We start from the raw sequence: 16,840 nt of genomic DNA, 5'->3' as shown, positions 1-16,840 counted from the left end.
GCGCGCGCACGCGACACTGAGAGAGAGAGAGAGAGAGAGAGAGAGAGCGAGAGAGCGCAACGACCGGCGAGGAAAATGGGGCGGCGCAGCTGAGGGGAGGTGGGCGGGGCCTGCTCCAAACCTATAAGCTGCAAAAGGGAACGGAGGGGGCGTGGCTTCCTCGCCCGTCGCGCGCCGAGGCGAACTGGGCGGGGTTTGAAGGTGGGCGGGACGCTTAAGGGGACGAGCCGCAGCAAGCAGGCGCCGCCGCGAAAGGGGCGTGGCTTCGGCTTCACGGCTTGCCTGTGGAGGGCGTGGTCTCTGGCGGGTGAGGCGTGGCCTCTGCGGGGACTGCGGTAACTTCAGAGCCGCAGAGGAGGCGGGGGAGGAGGAGGAGGAGGGAGGGAAGAAAGCTGTGGGTCACGTGATTGCTCCCCTGCAGCCTTTTAAACAGGCTCCTGTTCCGATTCGCGGTTAAGGTGGGTTCCCACTCTGAGACGGCTGCAGTCTCATGCGTACCTGCCTGAGAGGGTAAACTGTACCGCGCTAGGGCTTGCTTCTGAGTAAACTGGGATGGAAAAATGCACGTGGCAAAGTAGTTTTAAATTAAAGCTTATGCTTCCTAAAAATCGTGGAGCCATATTTCTAAAGTTTTTCTTCGGGTAGCTAAGCGGGTTTGAGCCACACGTGGGGGTGGGGGGAGGGTTTTAATGGATCCTTGATGGCACGATTAAAGAAATAACCACTGGCAAACCCAAAGCACCTATTGTCTAAACCGCAGCCGACATATTGGCATATGGACTGTCTTATTTAAATCTATTACGGATCCATTAGAGCTGCAGGAATGCCCGTGATTTGTTTTTCAATACATAGGTAAAGGTAAAGGGACCCCTGAGCATTAGGTCCAGTCATGACCGACTCTGGGGTTGCGGCGCTCTTCTTGCTTTACTGGCCAAGGGAGCCGGCGTACAGCTTCCGGGTCATGTGGCCAGCATGACTAAGTCGCTTCTGGCGAACCAGAACAGTGCACGGAAACACCGTTTACCTTCCCGCCGGAGTGGTACCTATTTATCTACTTGCACTTTGATGTGCTTTCAAACTGCTAGGTTGGCAGGAGCAGGGACCGAGCAACGGGAGCTCACCCCGTCGCGGGGATTCAAACCGCCGACCTTCTGATCGGCAAGTCTGTGGTCTAAACCACAGAGCCACCTGCATCCCATGTATTGAAACCCATATTTCAATACATGGGACTCTGCCAAATCCACTTTCAAATCATAGCATGCTTCTGTGTGCATGTGAAAATTCATTGTAAAAGCATAAGAACATGAGGCTGCAGGATCAGGCCAGGGGCCAGCCAGATACCTGTGGGAAGCCTGCAAACAGGACCTGAGTGCAACAGCACTCTGCTCATCTGTGATTCCCAGCACTCAGCATGGGGCGTACTGTTTCCAACAGCAAAGCCAAAAAAGTGTCATGAATTTGTGGCACTTTGGCTTATAAAAGGTATAGCATCTTGATTTTTTTAAATAAAAAAATATTGTCAGTTGTCTCAAATCAACGCTGTAATAACCACAGCTCATATCCATGCCTGCAAGAATGCTGTTAAAAAAACAGACCCCGTGCTTGAAGGCACTGCAGTGGTACAAAAGCCTGTATGTGAAGCGTAGATCTTCCTGCTTTTTATATGGCATCAGTTCCACCAGCTAATTACAGCTTGCATCTAAGCTCGCATATTGCAAGGTAAAAAAAGAGAACATGCTAGCACTGCCTCGTGGTGCAGCTGTGCTATGAAATGTGTGCCACTCGGCTGAGAGACCAGTCACTTTTGTGCTCTCCTTGAATTCTTTCTATTCCAGCTGGTCCTTAGAACAACATTGTAACTAAGATCTAGTTTCTTGCTTCTCTCTCCCCACCCCGAAACTGACTGGCTCCTTTTTCCCTTTAGTGGTGCCTTTTAAGATTGTACGCCTGAGGTTACAGCAACTGTTTATTCAGCTTTATTAAGGAAAACATTTCAGCTAAAGGAAAAGACGAAAACTCTTATTAGCAGCACAGATTTGAGACATGCGTCAAATTCACCACCCCATCAGAATTTACGTCACCCAGTGAGCTTTGTGCCTTAGTGGAGATTTGAACCCTGGTCTTCCAGGTCGTAGTCAAAACACTAATTATTGCGCTATACTGGATCTTATTCCGGGCATTGCAAGCCTGCTGTCCTCTAGCTGTTTTGTACAGCAAGTCTCATCTTCCCTGGCCACTGACCACCCTAGCTGGGGTTGATGGGAGCGGGAGTCTGAAATCATCTGTAGAGCACCATACTGGCAACTCCAGTGCAAAAACAAATAATGATTGTATGGATGATGCTGTTCCCTTGTCATTTTAGCAATCAGATCACAAAAATTAAGTGTTTAAATCCACAGCTCATAACTCTGCGCACATTCAGCTCTTTATATCCAGTGCTTTGTTGTAAGCCATTACAAAGAGATAGCTACATGGTTTTCACAGAGAAGCTTCCAAATCAGCAAGCAGCATATTAAAAAAGACAGTAAAGGTAAAAGGTAAAAGACCCTTGGATGGTTAAGTCTAGTTGAATTTGACTATGGCAGTGATGGCCAAACTTGGCCCTCCAGCTGTTTTGGGACTACAACTCCCATCATCCCTAGCTAACAGGACCAGTGGTCAGGAATGATGGGAACTGAAGGGCCCAGTTTGGCCATCACTGGACTATGGGGTGCGGCGCTCATCTCGCTTCAGGCCGAGGGAGCCAGCGTTTGTCCACAGACAGCTTTCTGGGATTTGTGGCCAGCATGACTAAACAGCTTCTGGCACAACGGGACTCTGTGACGAGTGCCAGAGCGCACCGAAACACCGTTGACCTTCCTGCTGTAGCGGTACCTATTTATCTACTCACACTGGTATGCTTTCAAAATGCTACGTTGGCAGGAGCTGGGACAAAGCCATGGGAGCTCACCCCATCACACGGATTCAATCTGCCAACCATACGAACGGCAAGCCCAAGAGGCTCAGGAAGATAGGCTCTTCTGAGATGATGCCTCCTGCAACATTTGTGTATCATGAAAACACATTAGCTACCACTTTCCTCCAGCAAAATTCTGTACCTCTCCCTCTTCTTAAACTTGACAACAGCCTCAGTATTTTTTGGCTGATCATCTCAGGGTGGCGAAGGCTGTATAGACCAATAGTAACACCACTAACTTCCCCCAGGAGCAAACTGGCAGCTATTGCAGTTCTTTGAGTACAGGTGCAATCTGCTGCAGATTTTATGTCACAAATCACTTTTAAGAGGTCTGTTTTTGCCCTGAGGGGTGGTCTGAAAAACACACGTTAAGTTAATGAAATAGAAAATAAGTAAAACATAGTCCAAAAGACCGGCAATCCAGTGAGAGATAAACTCGCTAAGTGTAAATCTAGCCACCTCAAGCACCTGTTTGCTCTAATAGCTTTCCAATGTGACAGAGCAGAACAGCATGAAACAGGTCCCCCCCCCAGCAATTTCTTTTTTTAAAATTGGTCAGGAACATGAAGGGGGGGGGAGAGAGAGAGAGATCACAGATGACAATGTTACTTGGTACAAAAATATTTTTCATCCTCTTATTACATAATCGGAGCAGCTTTCACGTTGAGGGGGAGGAACAGATGGCGAAAACTGCGGTGCTGCTTATCATTCAGCCCTTGTAGGCCCCATAGAAGTGAATGGGTCTTACATGCATCGAAGGACCTGCAGGACTGCAGCAAGAAGTCAGCCTGTTGTGTTACTTACATTTATAGACCACCTCATCTGGAAAGTCACAGGCTACATGGGCAACACCCTATACCCTCAAACCAATAGAGAGTAATGGGCTACAATCCAAAAGCTGCTAGAGTTTGCGCTAATGGACTGGTGACCTTTAATGTTGCGCAACAGAGGAACCCAAACTCAGCAGTTGTGCTTGCAGAAACTCACTGTGCGCAACCAACTGCACCATCTATTGTGCAACAAAGTTACAGGCGACTTGCTTGTGCACTCTCTTGTGCAAATATACGCCCTGGTGTATTTAACTTGGTGCTACGTTGGATAAGGTAAAGGGACCCCTGACCATTAGGTCCAGTCATGGCCGACTCTGGGGTTGCAGCGCTCATCTCGCTTTATTGGCCGAGTGGAGCCAGCGTACAGCTTCCGGGTCATGTGGCCAGCATGACTAAGCCGCTTCTGGCGAACCAGAGCAGCACACAGAAACGCCGTTTACCTTCCCACCGGAGCGGTACCTATTCATCTACTTGCACTTGGCGTGCTTTTGAACTGCTAGGTGGGCAGGAGCAGGGACCAAGCAACGGGAGCTCACCCCGTCGCGGGGATTCAAACTGCCGACCTTCTGATCGGCAAGTCCTAGGCTCTGTGGTTTAACCCACAGCGCCACCCGCGTCCCGCTACGTTGGATAGAAACACATTTATTGTGTTGGCCAACCACATGCCTCTGGGAAGCCTACAAGTGGGGCATGAACACAACCACCATTCTCCCCACTTGTGATTCTGAGGCATAATGCCTACAATAGCAGTGGTAGAATGTAGCCATCATGGCTGGTAGACATGGAAAGCTTTGCCCTCCAAAAATTTGTCTTATTTTTTTCCGAAGCCACCCGTGGCTACATCTGCTGAGAGCACCGTTCCATAGTTGTGTGAAGAAACCTTCTTTGGCCTCTCCTGAATCTTCCAACATTCATCTTCACCAGACAACCCTGAGGGCTAGTATTTGGGAGGAGAAAAAGCTTCCTGAATGCACAATGCATAATTTTATACGTTTCATCAGATGCGTTACAAGTTTCCAATGGTTTTCTAATGTGGGAAGCAGTCTCCAAAGGCTGTGGTGGGCAATCTGTGGTTCTCTAGATGTTGATGGACATCCTATCATCCCTGACAGTTTATCATGCTTGCTAGGATCCAGGGTGGCGCTGTGGGTTAAAGCCTCAGCGCCTAGGACTTGCCGATCGAAAGGTCGGTGGTTCGAATCCCTGCGGCGGGGTGCGCTCCCGCCGTTCGGTCCCAGCGCCTGCCAACCTAGCAGTTCGAAAGCACCCTAGGGTGCAAGTAGATAAATAGGGACCGCTTACTGGCGGGAAGGTAAACGGCGTTCTGTGTGCTGCACTGGCTCGCCAGATGCAGCTTCGTCACGCTGGCCACATGACCTGGAAGTGTCTCCGGACAGCGCTGGCTCCCGGCCTATAGAGTGAGATGAGCACACAACCCTAGAGTCTGGCAAGACTGGCCCATACGGGCAGGGGTACCTTTGCCTTTTAGGATCTAGGGGAGGTGGAAGCCAATGATATATGGAGAGCAGTACGTTGATGACTCCTGAAAAGGCATGTTGCACCTTAATCTTTTAGAGAGTCACGGTTCCTCACCTAGGTCTTGGTTTGCATTCAGGAATGAAAACAACACTAACAAGATGTGTGGAAGCCAATGCAGATGACAGAACAAAGGTGCATGAGGTTGTTTGGTGTGGAAATTATAAGGTTTGGCCACAGATGATGTCACCAATGTCCTTAAGCAAAGGCTCAGATTTATTGCAGCCTATGTTTTTCTGGATTACAGCCTTCTTCATCAGATATATGAAAGGTTATTCTCAGCTGACACACAAACACACACAAAAGTTAATATAAAGAGGTGTCAGAAGGCCACAGAACAGAGGAGGTGGTTGGTATCTCTGACATTTCTGTGAAAAGTTGAGATGTGCTGAAGAGGGGCCACACGCATCAGTGTTAATAAGATGCCATTAGACTACGTGTTTTGCTTATGGACAATAAAGTGTAGAAACAAAGTACAATAAAAAAATTTCACACACAATATTTTGATTTTTCACAGCAAACAAGAGTCTATTTAGATCACATCAAGAAAATTATTAAAGCCCTTGAAGCTCATCAACAATATTATGTTCCAATCTATAAGGATCTCATCGCTCTTTGTCTATCCGGATTGTTTTGCAAATTCCAATATAGAACAATATTCCAGTTATAAACAAACATTCCTGATTCTTCTAATTCACTTGGCAACTCTTGCATTTGTATTTAACACAGTTACCCCATTAATATCTTTGCCGTTCCCTGGAAGAAGTTTCAATACTAGCATAGACATTTATAATGTGGCATAAATTGTTTTGACTGTATTTTATTTCAAAAGCTTTGAACACTTGACAGGAGGATGATTTTATTTTTCAGAAAGAGGAAAAAGTTTATTGATCATTCTGCTTTGATCCTTGCCCTTTCCCCTCTTTGCTGGAAGGCTCAAAGCACGATCCTTTCAGGTCACATCAATAGCTACCATTCTGTGTGCAGTGGTTCAATACTTAACATTTTTGAAAACAAATCAGAGCAAAGATCAAGTCTCTTGTTTTGGATCAGAAAGTGGGGCTTGTTCTTAGAGGCTTTGAAAAGCAAATACACTAGGAGCAATTCCAGTCTTCGAACAGCAGCTCAAAGTGGTGTCACCGTGCTCCTTCCACAGCGATACTTCTTTTTTGAGAGTTTGTAGGTAGCACCACAAAGGCAAAGGTCTTTAAGCAGAGGCTTAACAACCATATGTCAGGAGTGCTCTGATGGTGTTTCCTGCTTGGCAGGGGGTTGGACTCGATGGCCCTTGTGGTCTCTTCCAACTCTATGATTCTATGATTCTATGATTCAAAGCAAACAGGTAAAAACTTTCTTGCAAAAATAAAAAAACCCACCAGCTGTATGACAGCAGTTGTAACTATGTTTGGTTTCTTTACCTTGGACCCAAAGTCTCTGGGAACCTTAAAGAGGCACAGGTGAATAAAATGGGTATTTTTTGCTACATATGGGTTCCATGGGTATTAATCTCACTGCCCCAGTGTCTGTGGGTAGAATAGCATGGGAACAGTAGATCTGTAAAAAGCAAAAACAAAAAGTTAAGAGCATTGTCTAGTCCAGCTGTTCTCAACCTGTGGGTCCCCAGATGTTGTTGGACTACCACTCCCATCATCCCTGAGCTCTGGCCTTGCTAGCCATGGATGATGGGAGTTGTAGTCCAACAACATCTGGGGACCCACAGGTTGAGAAGCGCTGGTCTAGTCTAAGCCATGGTGCAGGGATGGGAACCTCTGGTACTCAAGATGTTCCTGACTAAAATTCCCATCATTCTTGCACATGGACTATGCCATCTAGGGATGGTGGGTGTTACAGCCCAAATTTGCCTGGGAACCAAAGGCTAGGAATTGCTGGTTCTAGAGGCTTGATGTAATAATAAGAATTTTATTATTTATATTATGCTTATCTGGCTGGGTTTCCCCAGCCACTCTGGGCAACTTACAGCACATAAAAAATGGTAAAACGTTAGACGTTAAAAATTTCCCGATACGGGGTTGCCTTCAGATGTACACATGCAACGAATGAGATAAGAGGAGTAACTGTATCATATCAGACTGCAAGCTTTGCAAATAGGCAGTATGGCAGGTAATGGACTGGTCTAGAATCCCATCTTCCTCTTAGCTGCTCGTCATTGCTTGACGAATCCCATCCCTTGTCAAAGAGGAATGTTCAAAATAAGTAATCATTGATGCCCAAATGTCTGGGAAAACAAAATGATGGCAAATTTGGAGCCAAGTAGGCCTTCCTGGGGATGGAGTTCAGGGTGGCTCGGGACCGCACTACCTCAAGGACCGCCTCTTTCCATATGAACCTACACAAACCCTGAGATCATCTTCTGAGGCCCTTCTTCATGTGCCTCCTCAAGAGGTCCGGAGGGTGGTGTCAGGGAACTGCCATCAGTGCCGGAGGGAGAGAGCAAGCTCCAGAGGGATCCCAGAGAGTGTCCCAGGATTGGGAGAGGCAGCCCATCTTCTGGGGAAGGGAATCAGCTTAGCTCCAGTGGAGAAGGGGGGGGGCAGATGGGGGAATCTGAGAGGGAGTCACATGACTCCTTGTGGGGACCAGCGGGGGGAGGAAGGGTCCTCCGCTGCCTACGCCCTCCTTGCGCAGAAGGCTTCCGCACAGGGAAAGTAGGAGGAGACTGGGCGTGAAAGAACTTCTTTGTTGGAAGAAGTTTAAGAAACGCCCACTGACGGATTCTGCCAGCGATTGAGACAGCTACGGGAGAGTGGCTGTCCGGACAGGAAAGGTTCACTTAGGCAACCCAGCCAGGTGTGGGCACCGGCTTACGCACGAGCAACCCCTAGAACCATTACAGGTGGCAACACAAGAACGGGCCTTCTCTGCAGTGGCTCCCCGTCTGTGAAATGCTCTCCCCAGGGAAGTTTGCCTGGCGCCTTCATTACACACTTTTAGGCGCCAGGCAAGGGACGCGGGTGGCGCTGTGGGTAAAAGCCTCAGCGCCTAGGGCTTGCCGATCGAAAGGTCGGCGGTTCGAATCCCCGTGGCGGGGTGCGCTCCCGTTGTTCGGTCCCAGTGCCTGCCAACCTAGCAGTTCGAAAGCACTCCCGGGTGCAAGTAGATAAATAGGGACCGCTTACTAGCGGGAAGGTAAACGGCGTTTCCGTGTGCGGCTCTGGCTCGCCAGAGCAGCGATGTCACGCTGGCCATGTGACCCGTAAGTGTCTCCGGACAGCGCTGGCCCCCGGCCTATAGAGTGAGATGGGCGCACAACCCTAGAGTCTGTCAAGACTGGCCCGTACGGGCAGGGGTACCTTTACCTTTACCTTTTAGGCACCAGGCAAAAACGTTCCTTTTTAACCAGGCCTTTAGTTGATTTGATTGACATCCTATACCCTTTTAAAATGTGTGTGGGGTGGGTTTTTTTTGTGTGTGGGGGGGTATTGTTTTTTATTTTGATTATGGATTTTGTGGTTTTATATTGTGATTTTATTCTGTAAGCCGCCCCGAGACCTGTGGGTATAAGGCAGTATATAAATTCAATAATCAAATAAATAAAATAAAATGGAGGCAGTTTGTGGAGAAGTCAGGCGGCAGTTAGTTCCAGTTGAGCCAATGGGGGAGGGGATAGAGATAGGCAAATTTGTCAGTTTTGGTTTATTTCAGTTCATTTTCCCATTCTTAAGTTTGGTTCTCCACATCAGTTTGTGATCTGTGTGAAAATTCATCAGCATTTTTGTGCAAATTTCTATTTCTATGCACAGTTTCTCCTAATATACACATTTCTGCAAAGCATTTCCTTCTAACATAATGCATTTTTAGTGTCATCGTCACTAATATTTGCAGTCTGCATGAACACTTTAATGCCTGCATATGCAGTTTGGCTGGAGAACTGCATTGCAAAATTCAGAGAAGTGCAAATTTCAAAGGATGGCCGAGTTTCGGTTGACACGTTGTTCCAGAAAAGTGTGCATTAGATAGGTTCACCTTTAAATCTGAACTGAATCAAATTTCAACTACGTCCCTAGGAGGGAGATATGCTGTCACCTCTCCCTCTATCCTAGGCAGGTGGAGTGGTAGAGGATGGGATGTTTTGCCAAACTCACCATGTAACACAGCACCTTTTTTCAATTTCAAGCACCAAAATGCAGAGCTGGCGGCATGAAAAAGTAACAATAACAACCATAGCTGTCAACCATCCCTTATTTGGCAGGAAACTCCCTTATCCCAGCGCCGTGTCCCGCTGCTGTCCCTTATTGATGATGTCCCTTAAATTTCCCGGGCTGCAAAGGAAGCAGCTCCTCTCCCTCCCTCCCTGCTGGCCAGGGAGGAGGGAGGCTCCAGCTGTGTTGCTTGGCTGCGTTGCTCACCCAATAAGGAGTCTAAGAACGACTGGGGGGTGGAGCTTGCATGCCTTGTGCCAATCAAATCGGCCGTGTTGCCTGGGGAGTCGCCTTTGCTCAGCGCTTCCCAGCGGAGAGGTGACAGTGATTTTCCTTGCTGCATCTCCTTTGCTGGGTTGCTGCACTGTGGGAAACACCACTTGAGGCTTCGTTTGGTTGCTAGCTGGGCTTTCTGCCTTTGGCTTGGAGGCGCTCAGAAGTCGAACATACCTGTGCCTGGAAAATCCCTTTTTGGGCTGCTGATCCCTTATTTTCGAGGCTGCTGGTCCCTTATTTTCAAATCTGTAAGTTGGCAGCTATGAGAACAACCCATGCAGCCATTCTTCTAAGTTGGGTGTAGGGAGCCTCTGGGCTTCCAGACACTGATAAACTACAACTCCCATAATCCCTGGCCATGCTTGCTTGGGCCTGATGCGAGTTGTAGTACATCAACATCTGGAGGGTCAAAGGTTCTCCATCCCCACTCTCAGGTAAACTCTGTTGCAAGCTATGAGACATTGCAGTTCCATCTTTTCCAGAATCACTAGGGTGCAGTGGGTTTTCTCTCCCCACTCCCACTTTCTCTCCCAGAAAACAAAACAAAAAACTTGTTGTGACAGCTGGAAAACAATGTAGCTACAATCCAGCTGTGTGGAAGAAACACCCTTTCCACATTTTCTTTTCAAAGCTTTTCTTTTTCACAGTTTGGCAAAGAGAAAGGGTGGATGATATAACAACTGGGGAGTTGGGGTGGAACCCAAAGTAAAAATGATTCTGGTGTCCATGAGTTGGGGAAAAGCACACCATTTGTAAATGAAGCGCAGAAAAGGACAAATGAAACATTTTCGTCGTTTATTAACACTTCAAACCATCACATCCTATAGCCAGTGATTTCCCCCCCGCCAATGTTCTCTGCATTTTCTTCCTGATGGTACGCAAATAGGTACATGAGGCACTCTGTGCGAATACTGGAAAAATTATATATATAATATACACATACTATATAATATACACATATTACATATATAATACACACACACACACAAATCCAACCAACCTCATGCAAAAATAAATAACAGGGAATATTGCAGAATATACACAAGCACCATTAGGAAAATCTGTGTGCTTAAAGAAGTTACAATCTGAATAAGCATATAATCATGATTAATAAGAACAGGGTTACAGTTCATGCACATATCGTAACTATGAAAAAGCTAACAAACCTCTGGCTACCAAAGTACCAGAGCAACAACAGTTTATAAAAGCCCACCCTTTTTCAGTCTTCGTTATCAGCAGACAGTGTTTAAAAATAAATAGGATTACGTTTAAAATGACACACAGAATAAAAACTTCCTTACTTCTAAACATAATTTTTGTTGGGGTTCCTTTCAAGGTTGGTTAGGCAACAGGGCAGAATGAAGGAATGCTGCCAAGATAAAGCAACAGTTAAGTACTCTCAAAGTCATTAATACTGACAACTTGCGGGGGGAGGAATCAGCAGGAGTAGTTACAGAAGAGGAGCATTACTGCTTGTACTTCTGTAGTTATATAATATGCCAAATGCTGGAGAAACAGCTCGACAAAAAGCATGTTGCATTATTAAGCGTAGCAGCTTGATCATCTCTAGTTTGGCCAAAGCAAAGATGGCCAACAGACTGTCCAGAGATTGGGCTCTTTATATAGGCCGTATGCTGCAAAATCATCATCATCATCATCATCATCATCATCGTAATAATAACAGTAACAATAAGGCAGAATTATGTTGTCTGAGAATCTGCTCTTTAAAAATGTAGGATGGGAAGTAGAAAAAAAAACTTATTAAAGACGTGTGGTCAAGTGGTTAATGCTTTTAAGGGTCAAAATACATGTTTTGGTTAGGGTTGCCATATTTCAAGAGGTAAAAATCCGGGGCACAAAAGCTGGTTTTGGGAAAGCAACGCACACTTCATTGTGTGACATTTTACCGATTTCCAACCGACGATAATTCCAACATTGAAATCCCGGACAAATTCCAGACATATGGCAACCCTAGTTTTGGTGCCCTGCACAATGATTGCATTTGGGTTCACACCCTGGTTCCAGAAGTGTGCATTAGCTAGCTTCTCACTAAAATGCAGACAGAAACAAATTCCCCCACCTCCCATCCCTAAGCTGCTACTCTACAGGATATGCATTCATATAAACGCTTGCATGGAGGGCTGATTTCATGGCCTTCCTTTACTTTTATAGTCTTCCGCACACTGAATGTTCTGGCCCTACAACTGCATTTCTATTGCTTTTGCAAAACTGTGTAGTATGAATCTGACTTCCGCAGTTTGTCAGTGGAATCTAAGCCCTGGAAGAAATTTAGCAGGGCAGCTCCTGATGTAATGAATCTCCAGAGAGAATTCAAGTCCAAATAGTAGACGTCTGAGGCTATGAGTGGTCATTCTAGTTAGAAGACCAGAAAATAAGGCAAAGAAGAGGCAAAATGGAACAGGAGGACTTGGCTATCCGACAGTGACTGTCCCACTCATATTTTGGGCTCGTATAACTATACATTCCCACTGAATAAAACTTACAGCAGTTAAAAGTCTATGTGTTTGACACATTGTAACATATAGAGAGCAAACAGTAGTATTAAACCATCCCTGTCATTAAGAAAGGTAATAAATTGGGGGGGGGGTGTTGAATCCATAAAGGAAGTATAAGCAGCAGCTAGTTTCCATTTCTATCAACTGACAGCTGACTATGAAACATATATATTTTATATCCTCTTCCTTTGAATTAAAGTCAGCTTGGTTCTGGGGACTAAACAGGAATTCATTACCCCCATAGCAGCCTTTCTCAACCTGTGGGTCCCCAGATGTTGTTGAACTACAACTCCCATCACCCCTAGCTAGCAAGGCTAGAGCTCAGGGATGATGGGAGTTGTAGTCCAACAACATCTGGGGACCCACAGGTTGAGAACCGCTGCCCCATAGCCATCGTTCCAACTCTACAATTCTATGATTCCATGATTTTTCAAAGCATGCAGGGCTGATGTTGCCAGTATACCATGCATTTAGCTCTCCAAAGGGACCTTGCTGTTGGGTGGGAAACCTCTGCGGCCTCCAAGATGTCCTTGGACTACAACTCCCATCATCCCTAGCTAACAGGAGCAGTTGCCAGGGATGATGGGAGTTGTAGTCCAACGACAGCTGGAGAGCCAAATTTGAGAAACAATGTTATTATGCCTGACTCGTGCATTGGCTACCAGTGAAACAGAGGCCTCTCTATCTGGCCTGTGGGCCCCACTTAATACTACCCCTTGAGTGTTCTTGCCTGGCTAGAATGTGTCCCTGGTGCCTCTGAAAAACAGAGAGGTGTATGTGTGTAGAAACTAGGATATAGGAAGCTTGCTTAGAAGGGAGGGTGGCCCACAGACTGTGCTCCCTTTCTAGTCGTAGAGACCTGGGCACAAATGAGGGTAAAGTACAGCGTGAGTCATCCTCTGCCACCCAGCACATGGCAAAGAGATTTTCAGGATGCTGCCCACCTCACCCGAAACATGACCGCTTTGGCTCAGGTGATGGAAGTCATTTACTGGTCTAAGCCAACAGGCAAAAGCAGGCACTGCCAGAACACGGAGAACAAAGCCCATGTCAAACGAGGGCAACTTTCTTTCTAGATGTTTTAGAGCTTTTTGCGAAAAAGATTCTAATTGCTTTGGGAGCGCATGAAAAAGAAGCGAAGCTGTGGGGTTTGGGGGTGGGGAACAGAAGCAAGGCATCTTCCCACTCTTGAGTTCCACTCAGTGTCAACGATTAAAGTCATTGCTGTGATTAACGTTATTCAGCTGCCAAATCTGCCGAAACAACCCCTTCGTTGTTCATCCCATCAGAAGAAAACCTGCAGTATCAAGCCAAGCCATCAGCAGCCTTCAGGAAATTCACTTACAGCACTCTGACGTGCTTTCGAACTGCTAGGTTGGCAGGAGCAGGGACCGAGCAACGGGAGCTCACCCCGTTGCAGGGATTCGAACTGTTGACCTTCTGATCGGCAAGCCCTAGGCTCTGTGGTTTAACCCACAGCGCCACCCGCGTCCCTGCAGGTTCATTAGTCCTCCTTTAAAAAGCCACCCATTTGCCTCACCAATCTGCAGTACTTCTGGCAAACTGGAAACCTTCCCAGATCACAAGAGAAACCGAATCTGCTCTATTAGCAAGCCACTATTAAAGGGCAAATGACACACCTCTCTTAGAGAAGTTTCTGCCCCCAACAACACACAATGTCTTGTGGCAGGAGCAGGGACTGAGCAACGGGAGCTCACCCCATCGCGGTGATTCGAACCGCCGACCTTCTGATCAGCAAGCCCTAGGCTCTGTGGTTTAACCCACAGCGCCACCTGCGTCCTTTCCTCTCGCTAAAGGGGCAGCCGAACATTTCCTTTAGATCAAAATCACATCTTCTTGGGAAAGCTTTTAAAATAGCATGCCCCCCGCAATAATATTTTAAATGAAAAGGTTCTTGCCCACACCAGTTTCTGCATACATCAAGAAAGCCTTAAGTGCTTTACAAGTATTTAAATTAACATAATAGATCACCTCTTCAAAATGAATATAAAAACTAACACTTCACACATCATGACAGAAGAAGCAGCCCTTTGCATCTGTGTCAGAATGACATATGGCACTTGAGAATGGCCAGTTTTAAATACCAGTGGCAAAAAAATAACAGTTATATACATCTAAATCCTGATATAAATAAAGCTTTGAACATAACACACCTAAAAAAAGTCCTCAACCACAGAAGAGTATAAAAATAATAAAATACTAAATGTTATATTCACAATGAGATGCACATAACATGTTCAAACCAGCCAATTGTTCTTAACATGAAGGCATGGTCTACTTATCTTAGCTGTAGTTTGTTAACCCACCTCAGTCAACTATCTATGGTTTGCCTGTGGCCACCAAACCAGAATATGAAACTATGGTTTGAAGTTGGCTTACAAACTTTGGCTTGCGCTAACCATAGTTTCTTGCTACGCCTACTATCCTGGCGTAATCCTGGATTATTTTGGTGCCCCTCCCCAGATAGGATGTGTGGCAAGAGTGGTTAGAAAATGAAATCAACATTAGGCGGAACAAGCTATGGTTAATTTGCTGATCAGTGAGGCTTACTTTGGTTTGTTCCAACAAACCATGGATCAAACAAACCATAGCTTAACACGCCATGTGAACGTGGCCAATGTCTTTTCAAACCGGATGACAAAATATTTTGTCCTTAGTACTTAATAGGCACCAGTAGGATGGAATGGTAAAACCCTGAAAAGCCATTGAATGCTGTCTCCTTGTACACTCAATGGAATGGATAAGGCTCAATCAAGAGTTGTGTTTGTGAACTGGCTGCAACCCACTGCATTTAAATTGCCTCCATGACACTAATGGTGTTTACAAGTAATGGCACCTTCCTATAGACATTTCCTATGCTGATAGTTTGGTACGTTAGTAGGTATTATTTTCGGAAATGCATTTTCCATTTCAGTATCTAAGCTCCCTTTCTTCTGAAGCCTCATTAACATGTTCTTGATATTCCTTAGTAATATTTTCTTTGGTATGCAATGAAGAGAAGGGGACATCAGCTCTTATGCAAGACAATATTGTGATGTTCCAGTATCTGGTACTTTGTTTAATACTGAATCTGTCCACAGCAATTCACTCATCTTTGGTGAGGGTGTGGTAGCTTATTCACGCTTATCATTAAGTAGCATCTAAATGCAACCCCCTTGAAATGATATTTAAAATTATTCCAGAGGGTTCCGAGTATTGATCTTTAACATACAGTATGTTATTTTACCATCTGCCCAAGAGACAGGGATATGAATGGGCAGGCTTAAAACTACTTCAAAGAAGTAAATGCAAAACCACCAGACTTTTTGAGGCCTTGTGTCTGAGTTTTTTCATGGCAGGCTTTAGATGGGGATTTGCATGACTGAATGCTCCTTCATTTAAAAACAAAACAAAACCCTCCAAACAGAAAACTGTTGTGTCAGAGACCTGGTCCACACTCAACATTAAAATAAAAACATTTAAAATGAACTATGATTTATTTGTGGTATACAAGCCTTTTAAAATTTCCCTGCTCCTGTGTCATGCACCAGAGGAAACAAGTCACATGAACCGAGCCTTACAGTTCATTTCCTCCACACAAACCATTAGCCAATGTTGGTTCTGACTTACTGCTCATGGTTTGTTTGGAGGAGACAAACCAGGTCACATCAAGTCAAACTCTGGCTTCGTTTTCTCCTCTGCAGAGCACAGTTCGGAAAGCACTCATGGATGTCTTATTTCAAACTGTGGTTTACCATTGTGATCAAATGCAGCCAGAAGGTTAGAAGCCTTCACTGAGGTATCATTTAGCTGCATCTAAGAGGGCTGTTGAATTTTAATTTTTTTTCTTTTTTGCACGAAGGGACATTCAGTTATGCATTCCCTGAACCTGCAATCTAAAATGGTACAATCCAGACACCAGCTGGAGTTATGGAAGAATCATAGACCAGACCCATTGAAATCCATAGGCATGGCTAGTTTAGGTCCATTGATTTCTAAAGGGCCTACTCTTGAGCAGCTTAGTTGAAGACAACTCTGGGTTTTGAAATACTTAAGTTCTTGCATCTTGTCTGCCACACAATAGCTTTCATTTTCCAGTGGTAAAAGGATTCCCACCCCCATTTGAACTTGCTTACGTTTGGATGTTGTGCTTTAAATGGATTTGATAGTCACCCTTTCGTCTTCCATTTCAATGGTTCTTCTCGGAGCTGAAAAAGTTAAGGAGAGGGTTCCCTGTGCAGTCGTCAGCAGAGCAGCTTCTAGGGTCTCTGAGGCAGTCGGACATGATGTCTTTGGGCTCCCTTAGAAACACCACCAGGACAGTGATGTTGTCACTGGATCCACTTTCCTTTGCGGCCGCCACCAGCCTCTCTGCAGTCTTGAGGCCTTCCCCTTTGTTTTGCATTAAGTGCTCTAGAACATGGTCCACCACCTCAAATGGTTGGATGGTGTCAAAGAATCCGTCGCAAGCGAGAAGCACATAATCTTCGGCACCAGTTAGCTCAAAGGATGCACTATCTGCACAGCCAGAGATATAAGGCTTTTGGAGTGGGTCGCCTAAAAAAG

The 16,840-nt window shown here is 45.7% G+C and overlaps 1 protein-coding gene across 1 annotated transcript in view; it reads right to left on the bottom strand.

Annotated features, from left to right (window-relative positions):
- Nucleotides 1-16,068: 16,068 nt before the first annotated feature.
- The window catches only part of PPM1F (protein phosphatase, Mg2+/Mn2+ dependent 1F), a 39,564-nt gene continuing 38,792 nt past the window's right edge, over nucleotides 16,069-16,840 (bottom strand). Inside the window, exon 7 of the mRNA XM_053369290.1 lies at nucleotides 16,069-16,831. Coding sequence (XP_053225265.1) covers nucleotides 16,464-16,831 — 368 coding nt within the window. The 3' untranslated portion in view covers nucleotides 16,069-16,463. The remainder of the gene's footprint in view (nucleotides 16,832-16,840) is intronic.

Source organism: Podarcis raffonei, chromosome 16 (genome assembly GCF_027172205.1).
Source record: "Podarcis raffonei isolate rPodRaf1 chromosome 16, rPodRaf1.pri, whole genome shotgun sequence".
Classification (NCBI taxonomy): domain Eukaryota; kingdom Metazoa; phylum Chordata; class Lepidosauria; order Squamata; family Lacertidae; genus Podarcis; species Podarcis raffonei.
The sequence above is the reverse complement of the archived record's forward strand: the minus strand, read 5'-3'. Positions and strand labels throughout refer to the sequence as shown.